The following is a 22,694-nucleotide window of genomic DNA, read 5'->3' on the forward strand; positions in this document are numbered from 1 at the left end:
TGTTATAGTTTTCAAGTCATATGCTCTATTAGAAAGTGGTCAACCAACTTAACATAGTTTTATCTTAAGGGGATATGAAGGTACATTCATAAAAAAAAAATCTAAAAACTATTTTATTTGCTGTAAATGATTACTCACGTCTTGGTCAGTCAATTTTTCTACTAGCAGGCTCTCCAATTCTTCCTTAATCAACCATCTTCTGCCAGCGAGGTCTCTGTTCAAAGCAAACACACAGCATTACGCACCCGCTAATTATTCAGCCAATTAGAGACGCATCACCTGATATCGCTAATACCGGCAGCCGAGGCTTCATGAGGCACAAAAACATGGGAGAAAAATACAATTTCAACTGCTGCCTAAAAATAGCACATTTCTATGAGAACAGCAGGTCTGCTCCAGGGATATCAGAAACATAAGGAGGGGGTACTGGGGTAAAAAACCCACATTCCTGAGAAAAGGTGGAACATAATATCTAACATCAGAGAAATATTTTATTTCATAAAGGAGATCATGGATTATGATAACAATTATGACAGCTTATTCCAGGAATGGGATATCGGGGCACATAGTACTGTATCCTACTGTACACACCTCATTCATATGCCATAAAACTGACTTGGGCTACTTTCACACTTGCGGCAGGACGGATCCAACAGGCTGTTCACCCTGTCGGATCCGTCCTTACGCTATTTCGCAGGACCGCCGCTCCGTCCCTATCGACTATAATGGGGATGGGGCGGAGCTCCGGCGCAGTACGGCAGTTCACGGTGAGAGGCCGCTGGACTAAAAAGTCGGACATGCAGGACTTTTAGTCCGGCGGCCTTTCGCCGTGCCGGAGCTCCGCCCCCGTCCCCATTATAGTCAACGGGGACGGAGCGGCGGTCCGGCGAAATAGCGGAAGGACGGATCCGACAGGGTGAACAGCCTGTTGGATCCGTCCTGCCGCAAGTGTGAAAGTAGCCTTAGACCTGTTAAGGCTTTGTTCACATCTGCATTGGAGGCTCTGTTAGATACCATCAAAACAGCACATAATGCCAGGACCCCATTATAGTCAGACACCATTCAGGTCTATCGTGTCCAGCAAGTAAGGGACCAGGCAATGGCAACCAAAAGTGCAGATGTGAAGGATGCATAATGGGAAGGTTCACCTATAATGACATCTTCTGACATATCATAACTGTGACGTGTGACCCCTAATGTCCCTTTATATTCTGCATATCTAATACAGTTCAACGGCAGTGTATAGGAAACCTGAGAGGAGTGGCATTGCCCCTTCATTCTAGCAATCGGTGGGGGCCACAGGGCACAAAGGCAGACATTTTTAGTGACAATGTTAGAAGATGTGTGAAGGTGACCCTTCTATTTAAAATGGGCTGTGACTTTTTTTGGGAAATAAAGTTTAGTCAATGCACTACAAAAATACAGTAAAATGTTATAATACATTTTGGGGGAAATTATTAAAACCAGCGCAAGGGATAACAGAAGTAAAAACCCATACAAACTTAAAACTTGCATCCAGTTTAAGCAGACTTCAATGAGCTAAAAAGAAAAAGTACAGATGTAGCTAGTGTTATCTTGACTCCAGGCGGTCTCTTTAACACGACATGTAATATTGTAATGAGATTTGTGTTAACACGTTATGCCAGTCAAGGGAACGTTGGCTACAACTGTAGCTCTCCTCTCCTGAGAAGTTGCTACAATGCAGCAGTGTAGTTCAACTGTATAAGGGCTCATGCACACGGCCGTTGCCCGTATTGGTGCGGAATGGAGGCACTATTTTTTTGCGGTGTGGACGGACCACGGACCCATTCAAGTTGATTGGGTCTGGATCAGTCTGCGGAATCCGCATTGATGTTGCCCGTGCACTGGGGACCACAAATTGCGGTCCCCAATGCACGGAACAGCCGATCAACGGCCGCGTGCATGAGCCCTAAGTGTAATAGTTCACAGTATACTGCCTGGAATGGATACAACTAAAGCAAACCCTCAACAATGAGAAGCATTTGGTCGGACAACAAACATATCTTTAAAAAAACTAAGTTGACACAAAAAATATATTTGAAAGCTGGTCAACTTTTTACCATAAAAAGCTCAACTTTAATGACTTCCACTCATCTGGGAGCCTCACCTATAAGAATAGGAGTCTGCTGATTTCCAGCAGCCACCGTCACTTGTTCTGCTCTTTCCATAACTTCTATTGACTTAAATGGAAAGGGCAGAGACCCCTCCATTAAAACATCTGAATAATGTGGCGCCACAAATCAGAAGAAAAAGGAAAAAGTGTGGCACCATGTTAGCCAGTGGAAAACTAGTTTTGTGCTCTTAAGTGCCCACTCACACAACCATATTTGTTGGTGCGGATTGCGCACGGACCCATTTGTTTCTATGGGTCTAGAAAAAAAATGGACAGCACACCGCGTGCTGTCCTCATCAATATGCCCGTTCTCCAGTCCAGCAAAAAGACAGAACATGTCCTATTCTTGCCCGTTTTGTGGACAAGAACATACACTGTTACAAAACAGATGCAACACGGAAGTCACACCGATGTCATCTGTATCTTTTTTTTGCAGACCACAAACTACATACGGTTGTGTGAATGCAGCCTAAGGCTGAATGCACATGGCCGTGTTATGCCGGCCTGGATTCCTGCTGACAGCAGGAGCGCACGGCGTCATTGGTTGCTATGACGCCGTGCGCTTAATGGCGCCGCTGCACTATACACTTGTATAGCTCTATAGATCCTCTCTACATTAAACACTGCATAATGAAATATACTATACTGTCCAGGCCACAGAAAGTATTACAAAGTTTTGACTACAACTAATGAACTCCAACTGTGGTTACACATGAAAAGTTAATTCTTACTTTCTGGCAAATAATATATACCCACATCACTGGTTTCTCATTTTCCGCACTTAAGCCTTTCCTCTTGACTTCTTCTCCATATGCTCGAATTGAGAGAAACTTTGCATGTGCATCCTAGAAGCCAATGGATAAAAGAATTAGAGGCACGGGTATGAGGACATCCACTGTGGCCACGTTCAAACCAGCCTCATGCAGTGCATTCTAAGAATGTAAGCCCATATTTCCCACACTCCTGAAGTAGATATTTGGCTTGTCAACATCTCTACTCTCTTAGCAATATTTTCTCTCTTTATACAATCATTTAAAGGGAATCTGTCACCAGGAAAGTTACTGTTAAACCAAGCACAGTGCCTTGTAGGCTGAATAACGTTACCTTCCATACTGTGCCCCACTGCTGCATTCTGCAGAGAAAGTATTGGGATAAGCAATTATTACATTGCACCGCTGCTACGTAGGATACGGCGTGCAGGTAAACTCTGCAGCGGGTGCACAAGGACCGCGACCCCTTCAAACAGCTGATCAGCGGGGTGCTGGGAGTTGGAGACCCGTTGATCTGGTATTAATGGCCTATCCTGAGGATAGGTCATCAATATAACACCGCTGCACAACCCCTATAATGAAAATTACATAAATTTGGTAGTTGTACTAACCTGCAGAATAAAGGTAATTTTTACTGTAAACACAAAACGCTTAAAACAATGGTGGAGAACAGGAAATCATACAATGGTGGAGTTTTTTTCCAATTCCACCTCATTAAACAATTTTTCCCAGCTTCCCAATACATTGTATAAAAACATTAAAGGGGTTGTCCGAGTTCAGAGCTGAACCTAGACATACCCCCATTTTCACCCAGGCAGCCTCCTTGATATGAGAATTTCATGCTCTGATGCTCTCCTTTGCCCTGTGCAAAATTGCGCAGAGCAAAGGCTTTTTTTTTTTGGAGATCCGGTGACGTACCGGACTCTCAATGGGTAAAGTTAGGCGGAAGCTTCTGTCTAGCAGTGAGCCCGGTGACTTCACCGGCACTAATGGGCAGGCTTTAGCCTGTAAAACGGCTAAGGCAGTGTTAAAGCCCACCCATCAGTGCCACCAGCAACATTGCTAGGCGGAAGCCTCTGCCTAGCAGTGTGAAAAATATAAACAAAACAGCCCTTGCCCTGCACTATACAACGCAGGGCAAACGAGGAGGGGGGGGGGGGGGGGGGCTGCCTGGGTGAAAATCCCCTTTAAATGGTGCCGTTAGAAGGTACAACCTGTCCCGTAAAAGGAAAGCCTATTTGGACGACAAAGTAAAAAAGTTATGGCTGTTGGAGGGCAGGGAGAAAAAAAATAAAATAAATTGTTTACAGCACCAAGAGGTTAAAGGGAATGCGTCAGCAGTTGTAACCTACTGTATGTGGATGTTCTTACTAAGAACATGGGTGAGAAAAAGTTTTAATCTGTCGCACACTGTAGTGCTAAGTGTCAGCGGGGCGATCCCCCTTACTGTGAATTGTCCTCGGCTCTCTGTAAACAGTCCCTGACCCCTCCAGTTTGCTCACGGACGGCTCTAGAGTCCATCCAGGAGACCACGGAGCGGTCACTGAAGAGCTGAGGGGGGGGGGGGGGGGGGTTTGGGGAACATTTATTCTGGAGAGCACAAGGCACTCCTCTCTGCTTGGACAACCGGCAGACCCTTGGCATCACACTGCGCGACAGATTACTGCTTTTTGTCGGCCATGACGGTCCACATAGGTATGTTGCAACTGCATTCTTGGTCACAAATTTAGCATGGACAGCAGTTTTGTGGGTCAAACCGGCTGACAGGTTCCAGTTTAATATTATGGCTCATAAGGCAGTCAAGGCACAATGTCATTGTGATTCTGTCCGTTTTCTGTCGTCCCGGGTGAGAATGACATCCCCTGCTGTGCTATTCTGTCCGGTCCATCTGTCCATATCTCTGATCAAATGCAATGGCTCAGAGATGTGTGTCCCCTGCAAATAAGGTTATTAGGCAAATTTTCTTGTACGGAGAACAGTGGCTATGAAGAAATATCAATTTAGACTTTTCTTATAAAATATGATATGCCGTTATGGGCCGAGCAGAATTTATTTTTACAGAAAGTTAAACCAGCAGCTGTGAGCACAGGTATGGACTCCGCCATGCTCTGTAAAAGGGCAGGCAGGTTTACACATTGTTATCCATCCTAGTTATTCTCTAATGACCAGAAATGGGATTTAAACTGTATGTAAATGAATACTAATAGCGGTGATATTTCCCAGATTTAGTACTCACAAGCGCTTTGCTATTCACCGCCGAACCCTCCGCTGAGCAGAAGACAGACAAGAGCAATGAGGCTGTCACTACATGAAACACCAGCTGAGGCACGAGACTACAGGACCACATTACCCAGAAGACTGTGTGCCATTTATAAGACTAAACTCTCCAAGCCACTGGAGCAGAAAAGACATATTGTAAAACACAACTAAATAAACGATAACATTTATTTATAAAGTCAAGGGTGAGCAGAAAGGGCCCTGCAAATGGACAGAACCGCGGGAGGAACTGTACTAGTAACTGATGAAACGCCATTCAGTGTCACACAGCATACTCCTCGACACATCTTACTGTCATGGACCACTGCGGTTTTCTTCTACAAGTGTTATATTGTCTCCACACAGCAGAGGATACAAGGAACAGCTAACACATTGTAAAAGATATAAATACTACATGGCTTATTGGTCCGTGCAGAGACAGTTAGCGCAGAATGCTCTATTCTAGTCCATTTTTCCCTCTACACTAGCTTATTCAAGTCAATGCGTCTGAGATTTTTTTTTTTACAGCACATGGATAAATATCTGACTGTTGGCGGTCCAACCACTAGAGGTGCCAGAGTCCCTGGAACTAAGGAAACAGTGGTCACGTATGCAAGCTGCCGCTCCCGTCAACTCTATGAGCCTGCTGGAGATAGACTGCTGTACTTGGTTACTCTTCAGCAGTCCCATAGGGTTGGATGGGGCATCACTGCACCTCCATGATCAAACACTTTTCCCCTATCCTGTGGATAAGTTCTTATGGGGGGGGACGACAACCCCTTTAAACAGGTATTTCCATGTCAACTTTTCGTGGCCAAGATAGGTATAATAGGAGTTATAGAAAGATCTGAGGCTGGTGCGCTCAACTATTTGCTGTAAGGCTACTTTCACCACACTAGCGTTTTTACTGGATCCGGCAGGGATCAGCAAAAACGCTTGCGTTACTGATAATACAAATGTCTGCATCCGTTATAAATGGATCCGGTTGTATTATCTTTAACATAGCAAGGACTGATCCATCATGAACACCATTGAAAGTCAATAGGGGACGAATCCGTTTTCTATTGCGTCTTAGAAAACGGATCCGTCCCCATTGACTTACATTGTGGGTCATGCCGAATCCGTTCTGCTCCGCATCCCATAACGGCAAGAAAACGGACGCTTGCTCCGGTTTGCTCTCCGGTATGAGAACAGAACGGAATGCATTTTGGAGCATTCCGTTCTGTTCCGTTTTGTCCCCATTGACAGTGAATGGGGACAAAACGGAAGAGTTTTTCTCCGGTATTGAGATCCGATGACGGATCTCAATACAAGAAAATGTAAACGCTAGTGTGAAAGTAGCCCAAGTCCCATAGCAGTGAATGGGAGCTAAGCATACAGCATAGGACGGCAAGCTATCGTGTATCCGTAACTCCCGAGTTACCAGAAACAGGTCAGCTTGCTCTGCTGTGCTATATCCGTAGCTCCCATTCACTGCTGTAGGAGTTACTGAAACAATGGAGCACAGCAGGCTCGGATGTTTCAATAACTCCAGCCATACCTAACGGCAGCTTACCGTTCCTAAGCCTCTAAAACCCAAATTTGGTTATAAGCCCTCTGACTCCTCAGAGCTCTTTGGGTAGTTAGCACCTAAGCAATGGTTTTACCTTACATATGTTCCATACTACAGTGCCATTACAGTACTGTTCACCAGATAGTTTTTGGTTATTGCTTTATGCTGCTACTTCTATCTATAAGGGCTCATTCAAACTGCCATTTAATGTCCGCAAAAATGCGGATCCGTTTATTTTTTACGGATTAGATGCGGACCTATTCACTTCTATGGGGTCCTTTTCTTCCGTTCTACAGCTCCGCAAAACAAATAAAACATGTCCTATACTTGTCAGTGAAAATCAGCACGTGGCCCCATTGAAGTTTAGGGGTCTGCGAAAATGCGGAATGCAATAAAAAAAATTGCGGACATGCTAAACTGTCCGCAAAAAAAAAAATGATCCGCATTTTTGCCGACAGCATACGGTTTTCTGAAAGAGCCCTAAAAGTGTGCCCACAGAGTACGACACTGAAATGTACCAGATACATTGTATTCATTATATAGGATATCTGACTCCCATTATGGCTCTTTACTGAGAATCCCACCAGTGGCTACTCAAATGTAACAATCTTTTCCTGTGCCAATCACAGAAGACCGTTAGCTCCCTCCGATAGAAAAAGTCAAATTAGGGTTGATATCTGGTGTTCCAGGGCAGTGCTTCCACTCACTGACAGCAAGTAGAGCGCTTGAATGTATACACTAGGGATTGACCCATTGTCGGAGTTAACGATATTATTGGCAGATATTCATGATTTTCAAAAGTTATCGGTATCGGCATCTAACCTTGCCGATAACGCACCCAGCGCGCTATCACAGAACATGAGCGCGCTGCTGTCAGCGCGCTCATGTTCCCTTAGCAGCAAAGCGGAGAAGGAGTCACTCTCTCCCTCCCCCCTGTGCCGCGCTGCCAATGAGGAGAGACAAAACTCCCAGGCTGTGACGCTTTGCACTGCAATTGGACAGCGCTACAGCCAGGGAGAAGGAACGCCCAGGGAGAAACAGGGCAAACTCCTCCCTGGTGAACCGATAGTAGCAATTACCATACAGCACGGGAGAAGGTAACGGGGCCACAGCAGGCAAACGGAGCGGCGCCCAGGGATAATAGTATGCGCAGTGAGATCCCTGGGCGCCGCTCTACATGTCCAGATAGTGATCTTACAATGTTCAGCCCCATGAAAGGTCCTCTTTAAATAAAAAAAAATTAAAAAAAAATACTAAAATATTAAGTATAAATCACCCCCTTTCCCAATTTTACATATAAAACACACACACATATTATATATACATAATATATATATATATATATATATATATATATATATATATATATATATATATATATAAAAACATATCACATATTGCCATGTCCGAAAAGTCCAAACTATAAAAATATTTAAAACATTTAAATCTATGTGGTGAACGCCGTAACAGAAATTTAGTTTTTTATCCCTCAAAAATGAAAATGCACAGAATATCGGTATAAGTTATCGGCTATCGGCCTAAAAGTTCACAGGTTATCAGTATCGGCTCTAAAAAAAAAAATCTATATCGGTCGATCCCTAGTGTACACAAAATATTAGACAATGGTAGAAACTCTGTATACAATAAATTTTGCACAAAACTGGAAACCTCTATTAATAATATAAAGACGTTCCTTGAGAATATGAATTTGGAGAGGGGGAATAGGTGTTAATGGGGGCTGTCCCCAGATGACAGCCCTGTGCATATGCCATCTTCAGGGTCATCGCCAGATCAGGAACCCCTTTATGCATCAGAGGAGAGCTGCTCTGTAAGCTACTTTTCCCCAGCGGGGGGTGAAGGGAGCTGGGCCCCAAATCGCCATGCTGGCTTCATTTCCACGAGGCATCCCCTTCAAATGAAGTCCCACCTCAAGTTCCATAGCTGGTCCTGCAGAGATGCCTAAGACAGGAGCTTCCAATCCACCTCATACACTTACATGTAATCCCAAATAGATGTATTTCTAGGCCCGCATATCTTATTCATATAATGTACACTGATAGGCATGATAAAACTTGGATGGAAAGCGAAAAGGATAAAAAGGTACCTTGTTTGATAGCAGGTATGATCTGAGATGGTAAATCCCAGCAGGTTAAATGCCTGAGGTACCTTCAAGCTTCCAGCATTGTCTGTGACATTATACTTTGAGGTGTTAGGGTTAAATGGCTCTGAAGCACAGCCACTACAAATAAAAGCTTTATTCCTTCCAAAATGTGTAATTTCTTCATTATGATGGAATGCAACAAACACATCTTGCCCTTGGGTTGCTCTGTTTCAGCCAAAACAAATGCAAATGGCTTGTGGGATGACAGCTGTTTGATAAGGCCTCGACAAGACCTGCATGCTAGACTTTTTCTATCTTTTTTTTTTTTCCCCTACGAAACTTGGGATGAGAGGCGGAAGGCAGGAAGAGAATTAATGTAGCATACAGTCTAAAGGCAATGCTACAACCGTGATTAAGTAGAAAAGTTAAAAGGCACAGATTTTCCACAGCCTCGCTGCGTGCAACCCATCCGTGTAACGAGTTGACAGGCCTAGCGCGTCCTCTCCATCATCCACTCCGACAGCTAAAACGCAGCACTGCATCCTTTTTCTGAGGAAATTTGCGTCTGCACCATGAAGCGTTGTACATTATTTCTTAGCACTGCAGGGGGCTCAAGTCCATATGGAACCTTCACAAATATTACCACAGATCAAACCAGCGGCATCTCCAGGCAGATTTGACATACCTATTTAAATGAACAGCAGGGGTCCTGCGGCTGCCGGAGGCTGAGCAGGAGAGAGAACCTCTGTGGAAACTGTGCTGCGGCTCCATTACTCAGCAAAGGCGCACTCTGCATTTATCACCCCTTTCATTTCTGCCAGGGCACAAAAACTCATTTGCTCAAGGTCAACGATAACAACAGAACGAACATTAAAAAACATATTATATACACATTTATGTGTCGAGCAGGGGAAAAGGTACAGACCTTCTAGAACCGCAAATATAATACACAGCTAATCACATGTAAAATTCCCATGACACATTATTTTCCATGTATGACATGGCTAAAACCGCACTATCCAGCAGCGGTGGCTTAGGCTACTTTCAGACTCGCGTTTGGGGCGGATCCGTCATGGATCTGCACAGACTAATCCGTTCAGATACTACAACCGTCTGCATCTGTTCAGAACGGATCCATTTGTATTATCTTTAACATAGCCAAGACGGATCCGTCTTGAACACCATTGAAAGTCAATGGAGGACGGATCAGTTTTCTATTGTGTCATAGAAAACGGATACGTCACCATCGACTTACATTGTGTCTCAGAACGGATCCGTTTGGCTCAGCAGCGTTTTGGTGTCCGCCTCCAAAGCGGAATGGAGACGGAACGGAGGCAAACTGAGCCGATCCTTTTCTATTCAGAATGCATTAGGGCCAAACTGATCCGTTTTGGACCGCTTGTGAGAGCCTATGACGGATCTCACAAACGGAAAGCCAAAACGCCAGTGTGAAAGTAGCCGAAAGCCGTATATCACACTAGTGTGCCAAAAGGGTTACGCAGAATCCTAAGAAACCTTTTGCTTTCTTAGGAAATTTCTACAGCGTTAGGATTTTTTTTGGGACGGACTTGCCAACTCCACAAAATTTCCCACATATTTTGCGGGCCTTTTTTTCATTCACCATTTTTTATATGCATTTTTTTCTGTAAAGAAGCCTATGGGAAAACTCCTAAAAAATTTTTAAAAAAAAGACCATGCAGAGCACGTAAAGACGGAAAAAACTATAAAAAGTGCACAACTGCAACAAAAGAGAAATAGCGCAAATATGTTTATTTTTAAATATGCCTAATTTATTATGTCTCTTAATTAATTAATGGCATCTCTGGCGCTCCGTGTGCCAGAAACTGGTGTAAGTTATAGTAATTACAAAGGGTCGCGGGAAGTCCTTCCCCTTTCCACTAAAACCCACCCTTTTATCTCCATTTTAGAAAAGCATTGAGAAGCTCAAAAAGGTGCAAATTATGACGCAAATATGGTGTGTGCCAAAATGTGTTACTTTTTTATGGTACAATAGTGGTAGAAAAACTTCATTAGAGGCCCCGGACTTTACACCAGCTTTGATAAATCCCCCCTATGTGTGAAACCACCCTAAACCCTAGACTTCATGGAAATAGTCGGCAAGAATACTGTTGCGGACTTCTTTCTGCAGAAAATGCGATTGGCTAGGTTGGTAAATTGCTGAAACGACATGTGTTAGGGCATGATCATTTGTTATGGTTCTCAAGGACCAGGAGAAAAATAACTTCTTCAAAAATGGAACCATGTCAGGAGTATCTCAAGTGTTCTACCAGGCCAAATTCACATAAGTTGTAAGATATATTAGTACTGGTGCACGATGAAAACCATGGGCCAGTATATCTACCACCTAGTATGTAGCATATTTATCAACAGTAGAAAAGCATACATTAACCCCTTCAGGACCCTGCAATTTTTCACCTTAAGGGGTTTCTGTCACCAGAATTAACCCTATTAAACTGGCTGACATTAGCGATGTGCTAATGTCAGCTGAACCTAACTAGCCTATTCCTAGTTTTATCCATGCCCCCGTTACTCCAGAAATATAACTTTATGCCCTGTTGCGCCCCCCCCCCCCCCCACCCCCCCTCTGGATCCGCCAATGCTTCCTGCCCTTTGAGAGCAGCTACATAGGCTATAGACACAATGGTCAGGAGGGGACCTCATTGACGTCTAAGGGAGAGTTTTCTAGGCACGTTCTGTGACTTGTGTAGAAGTCAGGAGCGAGTACATAAGATGCAATATCACGTGTGTTATCCATATAGAGGTGTTACGCGTCATTGTAATTCTGCCTGTGGTAATAACAAGATAGCTACCTAGAAAAGTTACCTAATCTATATGAAGGTTCTCTCACAGATGCAATGTTGTATAGGATCTCAGATTTACTCAGCCATGGGACATCCCGACTCTTTCATGCATATAAGCCGGATCTGTTATTGCATCTTATTTCATTTTAAATTAGCTTATCTTATCTTATTTTTGTTTCCAAAGTAGCCTATTCATGGGTGCCTGTATGCATTTCTGTTAACTTTTGTGAAAAACCAATAAAAACTATTTTAAAACAGAACAGGACATCATGACCTATTATTATGCCTGGTGGCCAGTAAGAAAAGAGTGTGTGTGTGTGTTTAACATAAAAACGTGATTTAAACAGGTAATTTTCTGATGACACATTACCTTTAAATGAATCTTAAAATTCAATGGACACATACAAACCAACCAGACTTACATACGGTAGTTAACCCCTAATCAGAGTAAAATGTGGTTAAAATATAAATGAAAGAGTGGTTCTCGAAGTTTTTAAAAAAAAATAAAAAATCCAATAGCCCTCTGACCTGTGGTGGATAACCTGGTCAATACTTACCCCTCCATCGGCCCACCGATTCGGCTATGCTCTCGCTCAGGTCCTGGCCGCATGTGTTCCTGGGTCTTTGTGTTTAGCTGCATGTACAGTCGGCATCTGAACAGGAAGAGCCAGGAACACATCTGGTTGGGACCTGGGCAGAAAAGCTTGCAGACAGTTTTTATATATTTTTTTTACAGGTGAAACATGTCAACTGAAGATGATAATTTGTCTTACATGTGGGACGCATTGATTTAACTTGTTACTTGTAAAAAAAAAAAAAAATATATATATATATATATATATATATATATTAAAATACATTTTTGGATGCATTTTTTTTGACATTTTTAATGCATTTATAAGAGGGTCCATGTGGTAAAAAATAAATAAAAAAATGTCACTTTGTGAAAACTGTCACACATACATTGATAAATCTGTCCAATTAGGTTTTAGTGAATGATATGTCCAGCATAAAGATACTAATACACAAGTAATAATTATTCATTCAGTAAAGGCATAAACAACAAACGATGTAAGACACAGAGAACACATACAGCCTAGTACACGGAGTACTGATCAAGTAGAAGGAAGTCAGTATCGCCATGAAATCTGTCCCAATAAGCTTTTCAAGGCATTTATTTATTGTCTTGGAAGGAAAGAGGAAAGGCCCAGAGTCTATTTGATGGAGTCCCCGGTGTAATTTAATGCTCTGGCTTGCGGTTCACACGATTTATCATACAACATAAAGATACTCACGTGCAGTAATGAGTAAAACGCCTGCTTGCCAGTGTAGTATAGAAAGTGGAATGGACGCTTGTCTTCTCCCCACTGAATTGCTGTTGGAGAAAGAACATCACTTTAAGACATTTCCTAAAGAGAGGTGTTAATTAGGCACAGGACTGATTTGCTACGTCTGTCTAAATGGTGACAACATAGCCTTAAATTACTATACCAGAACAACTGTATCTATATTTGGTGGATTTGGAGGGCCACAGCTGTATCAGATGCATCAAATGGGAGCATTTCCCAGAATATTCGACAAAGGGCCGTTCAAATAGAGCCTAAGGACCCATTCACATCTCCATTTTTGTTCATGTATAGCGTGTATGCTGGGAAGCCCCCAACATACACACTAAACGTGTTCGGAGAGGTTATATGGGCAGTTACCTCAGTGGAGCTGCCTGGGCTGAGCAAGGTAGACATGAGCCTCAGAGCAGAAACTGTTGATGGGAGACTTATGTTGAGATGAGACTGGACAATAGAATGAGAAAAACCTAATGTGCAATGCCTTGCAGACTGCCCTCCACACATGGCCTTCACGGCTTCTCCTCAACCTGCTCCACCACCCAACATCATAGAGTCATGGCAGAATTCTATCCAGACTGTGTGTGGGACAGAAGAGAGAGAGCTGGCTCAAGGGAGCATGGCTGAACCTGGTCACAGAGAGAGGAGAAGGGTTGATACTGCAGGTCATTTGCTAGAGCAGTGGTCCCCAACCAGGGGCTTGGGAGCCACATGTGGCTCGTGACCCCCTGCTGTGTGGCTTGCCATGGGAGTCCTGAGTTATGACCATATGTACTAGAAATTGATATTGTTGCAGACCTATCCTAGATTTACCACCAAACAGTGCCAATTTGGATGGTATAATGCTAGTGTTAAATTTCACAGTAAAACATCGGGAAAAGTTTGCACTTTCATGTTTTTTGTTTCTCCACATTCAAAACTTCCCTGCTCTGTTTTTGAACTGCCTGTTGCTCACCACCATCACCGAAAGTTTAATGTGGCTCTAGTTGATGTAAGACATAGTGCTGCAGGTGCTCCCCTGACGGTATGTTTATGGCCGATACCAAGAACATGGGGTGGGGACTTGTGGAGCCTCTCATGGAGTTGGGGCTGAATGTAGTGCAGCCCTGTCACTGCTGTGGGGCACTGTACACATGTCCTGCCTGTGGTCCTACTCTGGCAGATAGCTGTACTGTGAGGAGGAGGCACTGTGGGGTGCCTTATCCTACTGTATGCTTATACAGTTGGATATGTTGCTTCCTTCCATTGAAGGTAGAAGGCATCCTCCCAATGATTACCTCTAATGTAGACTGTGTAATGTGATGTGAACAGAGCCATAACCTGCTGGAGAACAGTGTCATAAGAGTACAGTTCCTGCACAGCTCCATCATCATTATTACCATGCTGAGGTTGCATGGGCCCATAATTTACAGCTTTGTTCTCACCCTAACCTCTGCCCTTTAACCCCATCTATGTCATGGCTAAAGTAGATGGCGGCACAGAAGTAAAACAGAGTATGCTCTTTTGTAAATGCTTCATTGAAATGAAAGGGGGTGAGCTGCAAAACACAGCCAATGGACAGCTGTAGAAATATTTCTAGAAAAAAAAAAAAAAACAGCAGATGCTGTTTTTATAGTAATGGATAATCCCTTTAAAGGCGATGGACACCTTTATAGCAAATTTTTTATGATGGCATTTTACAAATTTTGAGTTAAATATAAATTTTTCATATTTAATTAAAACTGTTGAGCCGTTTTGAAGTTACAATAGTTAAAAATCAGTCTGTTTGCAAGCCGTCAGTCTGTTTTCATTGAATCCCTTCATCTGATAGTTCATGTGTAGCACTTATCGCTGATCTCTTCACCTCATAAACACTTTTTCAAGCCATATTCTTATTAGTTTAATAAGAACTGAGCTATGAGTGTTTATGAGGTCAAGACATCAGAGATAAGAGCTACAGATAAGCTCTCAGGGATTCAAAGAAAACAGACTGCTTTTAACCCTTGTATCTAAGAAACAGCTGAACGTTTTTTAATAAAGATCAAGTAAAAATTATGTTTAGTTGAAAAATGAGTAAAATGCAATTCTAAAATAAAAAATGCCCCCGAAGGTGTACATAGCCTTTAAAAGTTATTTTTTTCAATTTCCTTTTCAAAGGGCCGTTAGGCTACTTTCACACTAGCGTTCCATTTTCCGGTATTGAGATCAGTCATAGGGTCTCAATACCGGAAAAAAACGCTTCCATTTTGTCCCCATTCATTGTCAATAGGGACAAAATGTAACTGAACAGAACAGAGTGCTCCAAAAGGCATTCCGTTCCGTTTGGTTGTGTTCTCATACCGAAGAGCAAACGGTAGCATGCTGCGGATGCAGAGCAAGACGGATCCGTCATGACCCACAATGCAAGTCAATGAGGACGGATCAGTTTAGCTCTGATACAATTTAAAAAAAACACACAATAGAAAACGGATCCGTCCACCATTGACTTCAATTGAGTTCATGACGGATCCATCTTGTCTATGTTAACGATAATACAAACGGATCTGTTCATAACGGATGCAGACGGTTGTATTATCAGTAACTGAAGCGTTTTTGCTTAGTCCTGCCGGATCCAACAAAAACGCTAGTGTGAAAGTAGCCTTAGTGTGGCTACTTGAGTATTGGTATCACTTACCCAGCTGCTTTGGAAAAATCTCATCAGGGTGCTATAAAACAAAATTGAAGATTAAAGTGAGTGATAGGTAGTGTGCTAGTGTTTTAGAAATGGTAATAACACCTTGCCTTCTAACATTGTTTCTATTTTCTAATGTTTTCAAGCTTTCAAAAAAAAACTTGTTATGTCACAGCAGCATATGAAAGGTTTTGATAGGTGGGGATCTGAGTGCTGAGACGTCCACTGATTGCTAGACAAAGTAGAGAGAAGGGCTCACATAGAGCACTATCATGCCTGCTGCAGAAGATGGGCTCAATAGAAAGTCTATGAGTCTGTCTCCATTCAGTCTCCTTCAGCGAGAGCTTCTCTCTAGCGATCGGTGGAGGTCTCAGCAGACATATCAAAAGTTTTGTGAAAGTCCACTTTTAAATATTTACCCATTCAAAGGGGTTGTTTAGTGAGGACAACCCTTTTCCAAATGCCACCACAATAATCCAGGCTATATTTACATGCACATAGTTTGTTTTCTCATTATGTCATATTATTAATAAAATGTTCACATTTAAATGCATTTGTGGAAAACAAATTATTTAAAAAAAATTCTTTTATGTTTTCTCTGATAATGTTAGAATTAGTCAGGAGCTTTGGGGGCAATGTATCATAATGAGAATTTTTGATGTCCATTTTTCTTTGACTTTCTTTTGAGTTGGCGAAAGGGGCACCATATTTATCAAAAGTTGCACAATATTTGTTAAAATTGGAACATCTTTAACCCCTTCCCAACATGTGACCTAATAGTACCATATTTTTCACCCCATAAGACGCAGACCAAAAGTAGGGGAAAAATGCCCCAGCAACTTATGGGGCGAATACTAATGAGCGCTTCCATTATGGAGGCGCTCATTAGTAACAGAGCACCAGGAGGCGGTGAAGGCTCTGTACTCCCTGCTTCCTGGTCCTCGGCTTTCGGCTGTGCAGTGGTTGCACACAGCGTGAGGGCACTCTGTGACCTCACACTGTGCGCGCTGGTTCACAGCACAGCCAGCAGCAGGATGAAGAGGATCGCGCTGGAGAAGAGGAGCGGCGGCGTCCGGAGCAGGAGAGGCAAGTGTTTTTTTTTTATTTTATTAAGCATGAAGCAATGGGGGCTGCCGGGAGCTGATCTGTGGGAATGGGGGCTGATCTGAGGGAATGGGAGCTGCTGGGGTCTGATCTGAGGCAATGGGGGCTGATGAGGAGCTGATATGAGGCAATGGTGGCTACTATGAGGCAATGGGGGCTGCTGTGGGCTAATATGAGGCAATGGGGCCTGATGAGGGACTGAAATGAGGCATATGGGGGCTGATGGGGGCTGGGCTCTTATCTGAAGTCTGATTGGGGGTCATTCACATTGGGGTCTGATCTGAGGTCTTATTAACATTGAGGCTGTCAGCTGAAATCTGATTAACATTGAGGGTCTGATTAGACCTCATTCAGACGACCAATGAAAAAAATTAAAAATTTCTTATTGTCCTCCTAGGTGCATCTTATGGGCCAGTGCGTCTTATAAGGCAAAAAATATGGTAACCCCTCAGATGCCATGGTAAAATGTAAAAAAAGAAATTATCCGAATGTCGGATCCGAAAATGCCCGTACTAATATTTAAAAAAAAGATTTTTTTTTATCCCACACAGAAAAAAAAAAAAAATCAACATGGCCAAATTGCTGTTTTTTTGTCACTTCACCTCCCCAAAAAATTGTGAAAACCGTAAAAACAAAACCCAAAAAACTGTGGCGGAATTGCCTTTTTTTCCAATTCCACCACATTTGGAATTTTTTTCCAGCTTCCCATTACATCCTATGCATTATCAAAGGCTTTCTATCACTTCGTTTCACATAATTAGCTGTCAGACACTAGCGATCCGCTAGTGTCTGATCTGCCAAACCATCCTAATATAATTGCTTTTGGGGCAGCCATTTTGCTAAAAAAAGAACTTTTATTAATATGCTAATGAGCCTCTAGGTGCTATGGGGGCGTCATTAGCACCTAGAGGCTCGGTCTACCTTCACAAACTGCCGCCGCCCAGTGCGTCCCTCCAGCCCGCCCATCTCCTCCTGAATGCGATCCTGCCTGTGAGCATATGTATTCGGGGCATGCGCAGTGAATGTCTGACAGCTTCCCTGCTCAGACATCTTCACTGCGCCTGTTCCTCGGAGCACTATGACGTCATCGCGCAGGCGCAGTGGAGATGTCTGAGCAGGGAAGCAGTCAGACATTCACTGCGCATGCGCCGAATACAGGCGCTCACAGGGAGGATCGCATTCAGGAGGAGATGGGCGGGCTGGAGGGACGTGCTGGGCGGCGGCAGTTTGTGAAGGTAGACGGAGCCTCTAGGTGCTAATGATGTCCCCATAGCACCTAGAGGCTCAATAGCATATTAATAAAAGTTATTTTTTTTGCAAAACGGCTGCCCCAAAAGCAATTATATTAGGATGGTTTGGCAGATCAGACACTAGCGGATCGCTAGTGTCTGACAGCTAATTATGTGAAATGAAGTGATAGAAACCCTTTAAATGGTGCCAATAGAAAGTACCCGTAAAACAAACAAGAACTCATGCGGCTATTTGAACAGAAAAACACAAAAGCTACGGCTCCAAGAAGGCAGGGAGTAAAAAACTGAAAAACGCCTCATGAGGAAGGGGTTAAACCTTACAGTTTTGTCTACAAATCCTAATCAACATTTCCTACTCCCCTCCCCACCACTGGAGTGATCTTTGTGACTTCCTGAGTAACTTTTTCAAAAAGTCGAAAAGATAAATCTGGCATGAATCTACCGGTAATTACCATACCAAACCACACTCACTTTTAAACCCCTTTTCAAAAGTGGAGAGGATGGTGTCAAACGGTAAAAAGTTGCAAATTTTGGCGCAAAACGGCACTTGTTCCAATATTTGTGACTTTTATTAGGCAGAAAACTGGCATACAAACTTGATATATTCCCCACTGGCTACTACATACAGAGGATATAACACAGTACCTTCATAAGTGGCCGGGCTCTCTTCTCAAATAATCCAGAGGGAAAGAGATAGGCAATGGCTTTCTGAAATGAGAAAATAGCAGACTGTTCAGACAATATGCTGCACTACATACATAACCATTTTTACTAGCACATTTGCATTTAAAATGGAAAGATAGAATATTAGCATTCAAAAAAAGGAAGTCCAGTCTCATGTGAATGGAACACAAGTAAATTTCTGCGCCCGTATTTATTATGGCTGCAAATCCCAGAGCAACTGTGGGTGTAATGACCCAATACTAATAGCTTTCTAGGGGACCTATGATGCCGTTCATGTTGGTCATTAGACCCGCGGTCAGGGACAGTATTACATCTGTGTAAAATCTTCTTACGACTCCACGCACTAAATGGACCTAATAATATATCCAGGTTACAAAGAAAAGTCCATTTATCTGTGATGTAACTGGGGAAAGCAGAAGGCATGTGCGGCCACCTCTTATCATCCCATCATCAACTCTCCTTTGGGTCAAATTGCACTCGGCCCTGCACTAGGCAAGACATTTTAAGGGCTCTTTCACACCTGCGTTCTTTTCTTCCGGCATAGAGTTCCGTCGTCGGGGCTCTATGCCGGAAGAATCCTGATCAGTTTTATCCTAATGCATTCTGAATGGAGTGAAATCCGTTCAGGATGCATCAGGATGTCTTCAGTTCCGGAACGGAACGTTTTTTGGCCGGAGAAAATACTGCAGCATGCTGCGCCTTTTGCTCCGGCCAAAAATCCTGAAGACTTGCCGCAAGGCCGGATCCAGAATTAATGCCCATTGAAAGGCATTAATCCGGATCCGGCCTTAAGCTAAACGTCGTTTCGGCGCATTGCCGGACCCGACGTTTAGCTTTTTCTGAATGGTTACCATGGCTGCCAGGACGCTAAAGTCCTGGCAGCCATGGTAAAGTGTAGCGGGGAGCGGGGGAGCAGCATACTTACCGTCCGTGCGGCTCCCGGGGCGCTCCAGAGTGATGTCAGGGCGCCCCACGTGCATGGATGACGTGATCGCATGGGGCGCTCTGACGTCATTCTGGAGCGCCCCGGGAGCCGCGCGGACTGTAAGTATACCGCTCCCCCGCTCCTACTATGGCAGCCAGGACTTTAATAGCGTCCTGGGTGCCATAGTAACACTGAAAGCATTTTGAAGACGGATCCGTCTTCAAATGCTTTCAGTACACTTGCGTTTTTCCGGATCCGGCGTGTAATTCCGGCAAGTGGAGTACACGCCGGATCCGGACAACGCAAGTGTGAAAGAGGCCTAACACTTTCACAGAATTCAAACAATTTCACAGTGCCCCATCATAATAGTAACAGCAACTAGGGATCGACCGATTATCGGTTTTACCGATATTATCGGCCGATATTCAGTATTTTGAACGTTATCGGTATCGGCATCTATTTTGCCGATATTCCGATAACGTATTAGGAACACAGATTGCGCTCGCTCAGCAGCACAGGGGAGAAGGAAGCAGTGTCTCCCTCCCCCTGTGATGCTGCTGCCGCTGCCGCCAATGAAGAGACAGATGAGAAGAGGAGGGGAGGGGCTGTGGCCGCTGCGCCACCAATGAAGAGAAATCTCTCATTAATTCATATACAGTCGGCGGGAGCTGGCTGCAGAATCACATAGCCGGCTCCCGACCTCTATGACAAGTAGCTGCGATCTGCGGTAGTTAACCCCTCAGGTGCCGCGGATCGCAGCTACCGCTCATAGAGGTCGGGAGCCAGCTATGTGATTCTGCAGCCAGCTCCCGCCTCCTGTATATGAATGAAAGAGAGATTTCTCTTCATTGGTGGTGCAGTGCGCCCCCCAGTATTAATCATTGGTGGTGCAGTGCGCCCCCCCACCCAGTATTAATCATTGATGGCAGTGGCCACAGGATCCCCTCTCCCCTGCTCCTCCGATCGGAGCCCCAGCAGTGTAAGCCTGGGGCTCCGATCGGTTACCATGGCAGCCAGGACGCTATTGAAGCTCTGGCTGCCATGATAAGCTCCATGCTGCTGTGTGCACAAAGCACAGAGCAGCAGGGACAGTGTGAGCTCCTATTCACCCTGATAGAGATCTATTCACCCTGATAGAGATCTATCAGGGTGAATAGGACAAGTATAAATGAAAAATAAAGATTTACAAAAAAAAACAAAACTACACGTTAACAATAAACATTAATTTCCATCAGAGTTGTGTAGGAATTTTTTTTTTTTCAAAAATGAAAATTCCCAGAATATCGGTATAAATTATCGGCTATCGGCCTGAAAATTCACAAATTATCGGTATCGATCCCTACCAGCAACCCACTTCTTGTTTTACTGTGCCCCCTGGTAGTGCCACTGCTCACCCCTCCTCTTCTCTCTAATATGGAACCACCAAAGGGCACTCACATGTACCCTCCAAGACCGTGCAGAGCACTCCATTCTTTGCATCATAAGAATCCCGCCAGTCTACAGTTAATATCATAAAATTTTATATTATTATAGCTATGGTTAAATAAAAACCATCTACTTTAATTCTGTGATAAACAAAATGCCACATGAATATTTTCATATGCTCCAGGATTAATGGTGGCAAATACATGAATAGATTCCATACTGGTGCCACGGTTAAAAGGCAATCACCATTTTCACTAAGACTGAAAAAAACTACAACTCTCTTACAGTTTATATAATGTTATATACTTTAGGGTGCAAAAAACAAAAATAACTCCCAAAACACAGGATAAAGGTCACAGATATAATAACTGCAGTGTACTGAGGTGACCTTTCATGCAGTGATATACATAAGTGGCCTTTCATTTTCCTAATGAACAAAATTAACATAATAAATTAACGGCATGGATACCAATAAATTGTGATTAGACATAGAAATATATTTGGCACCAATTAGGAAATTGTGAAACTGTCAAGAAGAGCTGTCTGTGCAAAGGTAGGGGAAAAAAAAAAAAAAAAGAAATTGAAAAACTCACTCAAAAAAGTCACTTTCTATTGCAGATTTTGAATTTATGTCTCCAGTAAATATAGCTTAAAAGGGGTTGTCTGGGCTCAGACCTGAACACAAATCGATCTGCACTCATTCACCATGAATGAGTGGAGCATCGAAGCTGTTCACGCTCCGATGCTCCCCCTTGCCCTGGTTTGCATCATTTGGACTCTGCTAGGCGGAGGCTTCCGGCGGTCTTTAGTGCTGGCCTAGCCTGTAAAACGGGCTCACTGCTAGGCGGAAGCCTCTGCCTAGCTTATCCATGGAAAGCCCGATACGTCACCGGTTCTCCAGCCATTAATATTGATGACCTACGATCAGGACAAGTCATCAAGATCAGATTGACGGGGTGCGATGCAGATCAGATGTTTGACGAGGAGGCACTCCATGTGAGCACCGCTTCCTGGTCTTCACACTACGTGTTGTCTCCTCTGGAGCGATGGCGGAGTGTAATTACAAGTACCCGCTCCATTCTCTTGAATATATAGAGCGGTTACATGTATTACACTGCACTTCTGAGGTGAAGGATATATTCATCCGACCGGATGTGTTTTGCGGTCTGCAAATTGTGGATCAGCAAAATACGGATACCGGCCGTGTGTTCTGCAATTTTGCCAGGAGTCGGATCCCCACCAACCTGATGTTGATGACGAAAAATACCGGTCAAGTTTACACAGGTAAAAAGGGGGTGTCGTTTTGGGCGCGGCTAAACACCGGGTGTTATTTGACAACCAATCGTTTTTGCATTCTTTGAGGTTTTTAGGCATCCAGTTTTTTATTTCTTTTTTGAATTTCCTATCACTTTAAAAATAACGCAGCCTAAAATGATGCAAAAAGTCCTTATGTTTGAACAGATGGTATTGAATAAGCTCTTTATGGGGAGTGAAATAAACAAAAAGCTAGGAAATATACATTCCCTACACCTATTTCAGTGCTGCTTGCCCCCTCCCCATAAGGTGCCATAACACCAGCTTACCCGGGTCTGCTTTGTAAAAACTAAAAGAAAACGATTGTTGACAGTCACTGAGCAAAAAGGTCTTATCTGACTGTCAGAAACCTTTCATATAGATC

The 22,694-nt window shown here is 43.5% G+C and overlaps 1 protein-coding gene across 1 annotated transcript in view; it reads right to left on the bottom strand.

The window, feature by feature from the left end:
- The window catches only part of MRPS9 (mitochondrial ribosomal protein S9), a 78,215-nt gene that overhangs the window by 18,371 nt on the left and 37,150 nt on the right, over window positions 1–22,694 (bottom strand). The window contains exons 3-7 of the mRNA XM_040425015.1: window positions 18,628–18,690; window positions 15,632–15,662; window positions 12,931–13,010; window positions 2,891–2,979; window positions 139–214 (exon numbers count right to left, since the gene is read on the bottom strand). Coding sequence (XP_040280949.1) covers window positions 139–214; window positions 2,891–2,979; window positions 12,931–13,010; window positions 15,632–15,662; window positions 18,628–18,690 — 339 coding nt within the window. The remainder of the gene's footprint in view (window positions 1–138; window positions 215–2,890; window positions 2,980–12,930; window positions 13,011–15,631; window positions 15,663–18,627; window positions 18,691–22,694) is intronic.

Source organism: Bufo bufo, chromosome 3 (genome assembly GCF_905171765.1).
Source record: "Bufo bufo chromosome 3, aBufBuf1.1, whole genome shotgun sequence".
Taxonomy (NCBI): domain Eukaryota; kingdom Metazoa; phylum Chordata; class Amphibia; order Anura; family Bufonidae; genus Bufo; species Bufo bufo.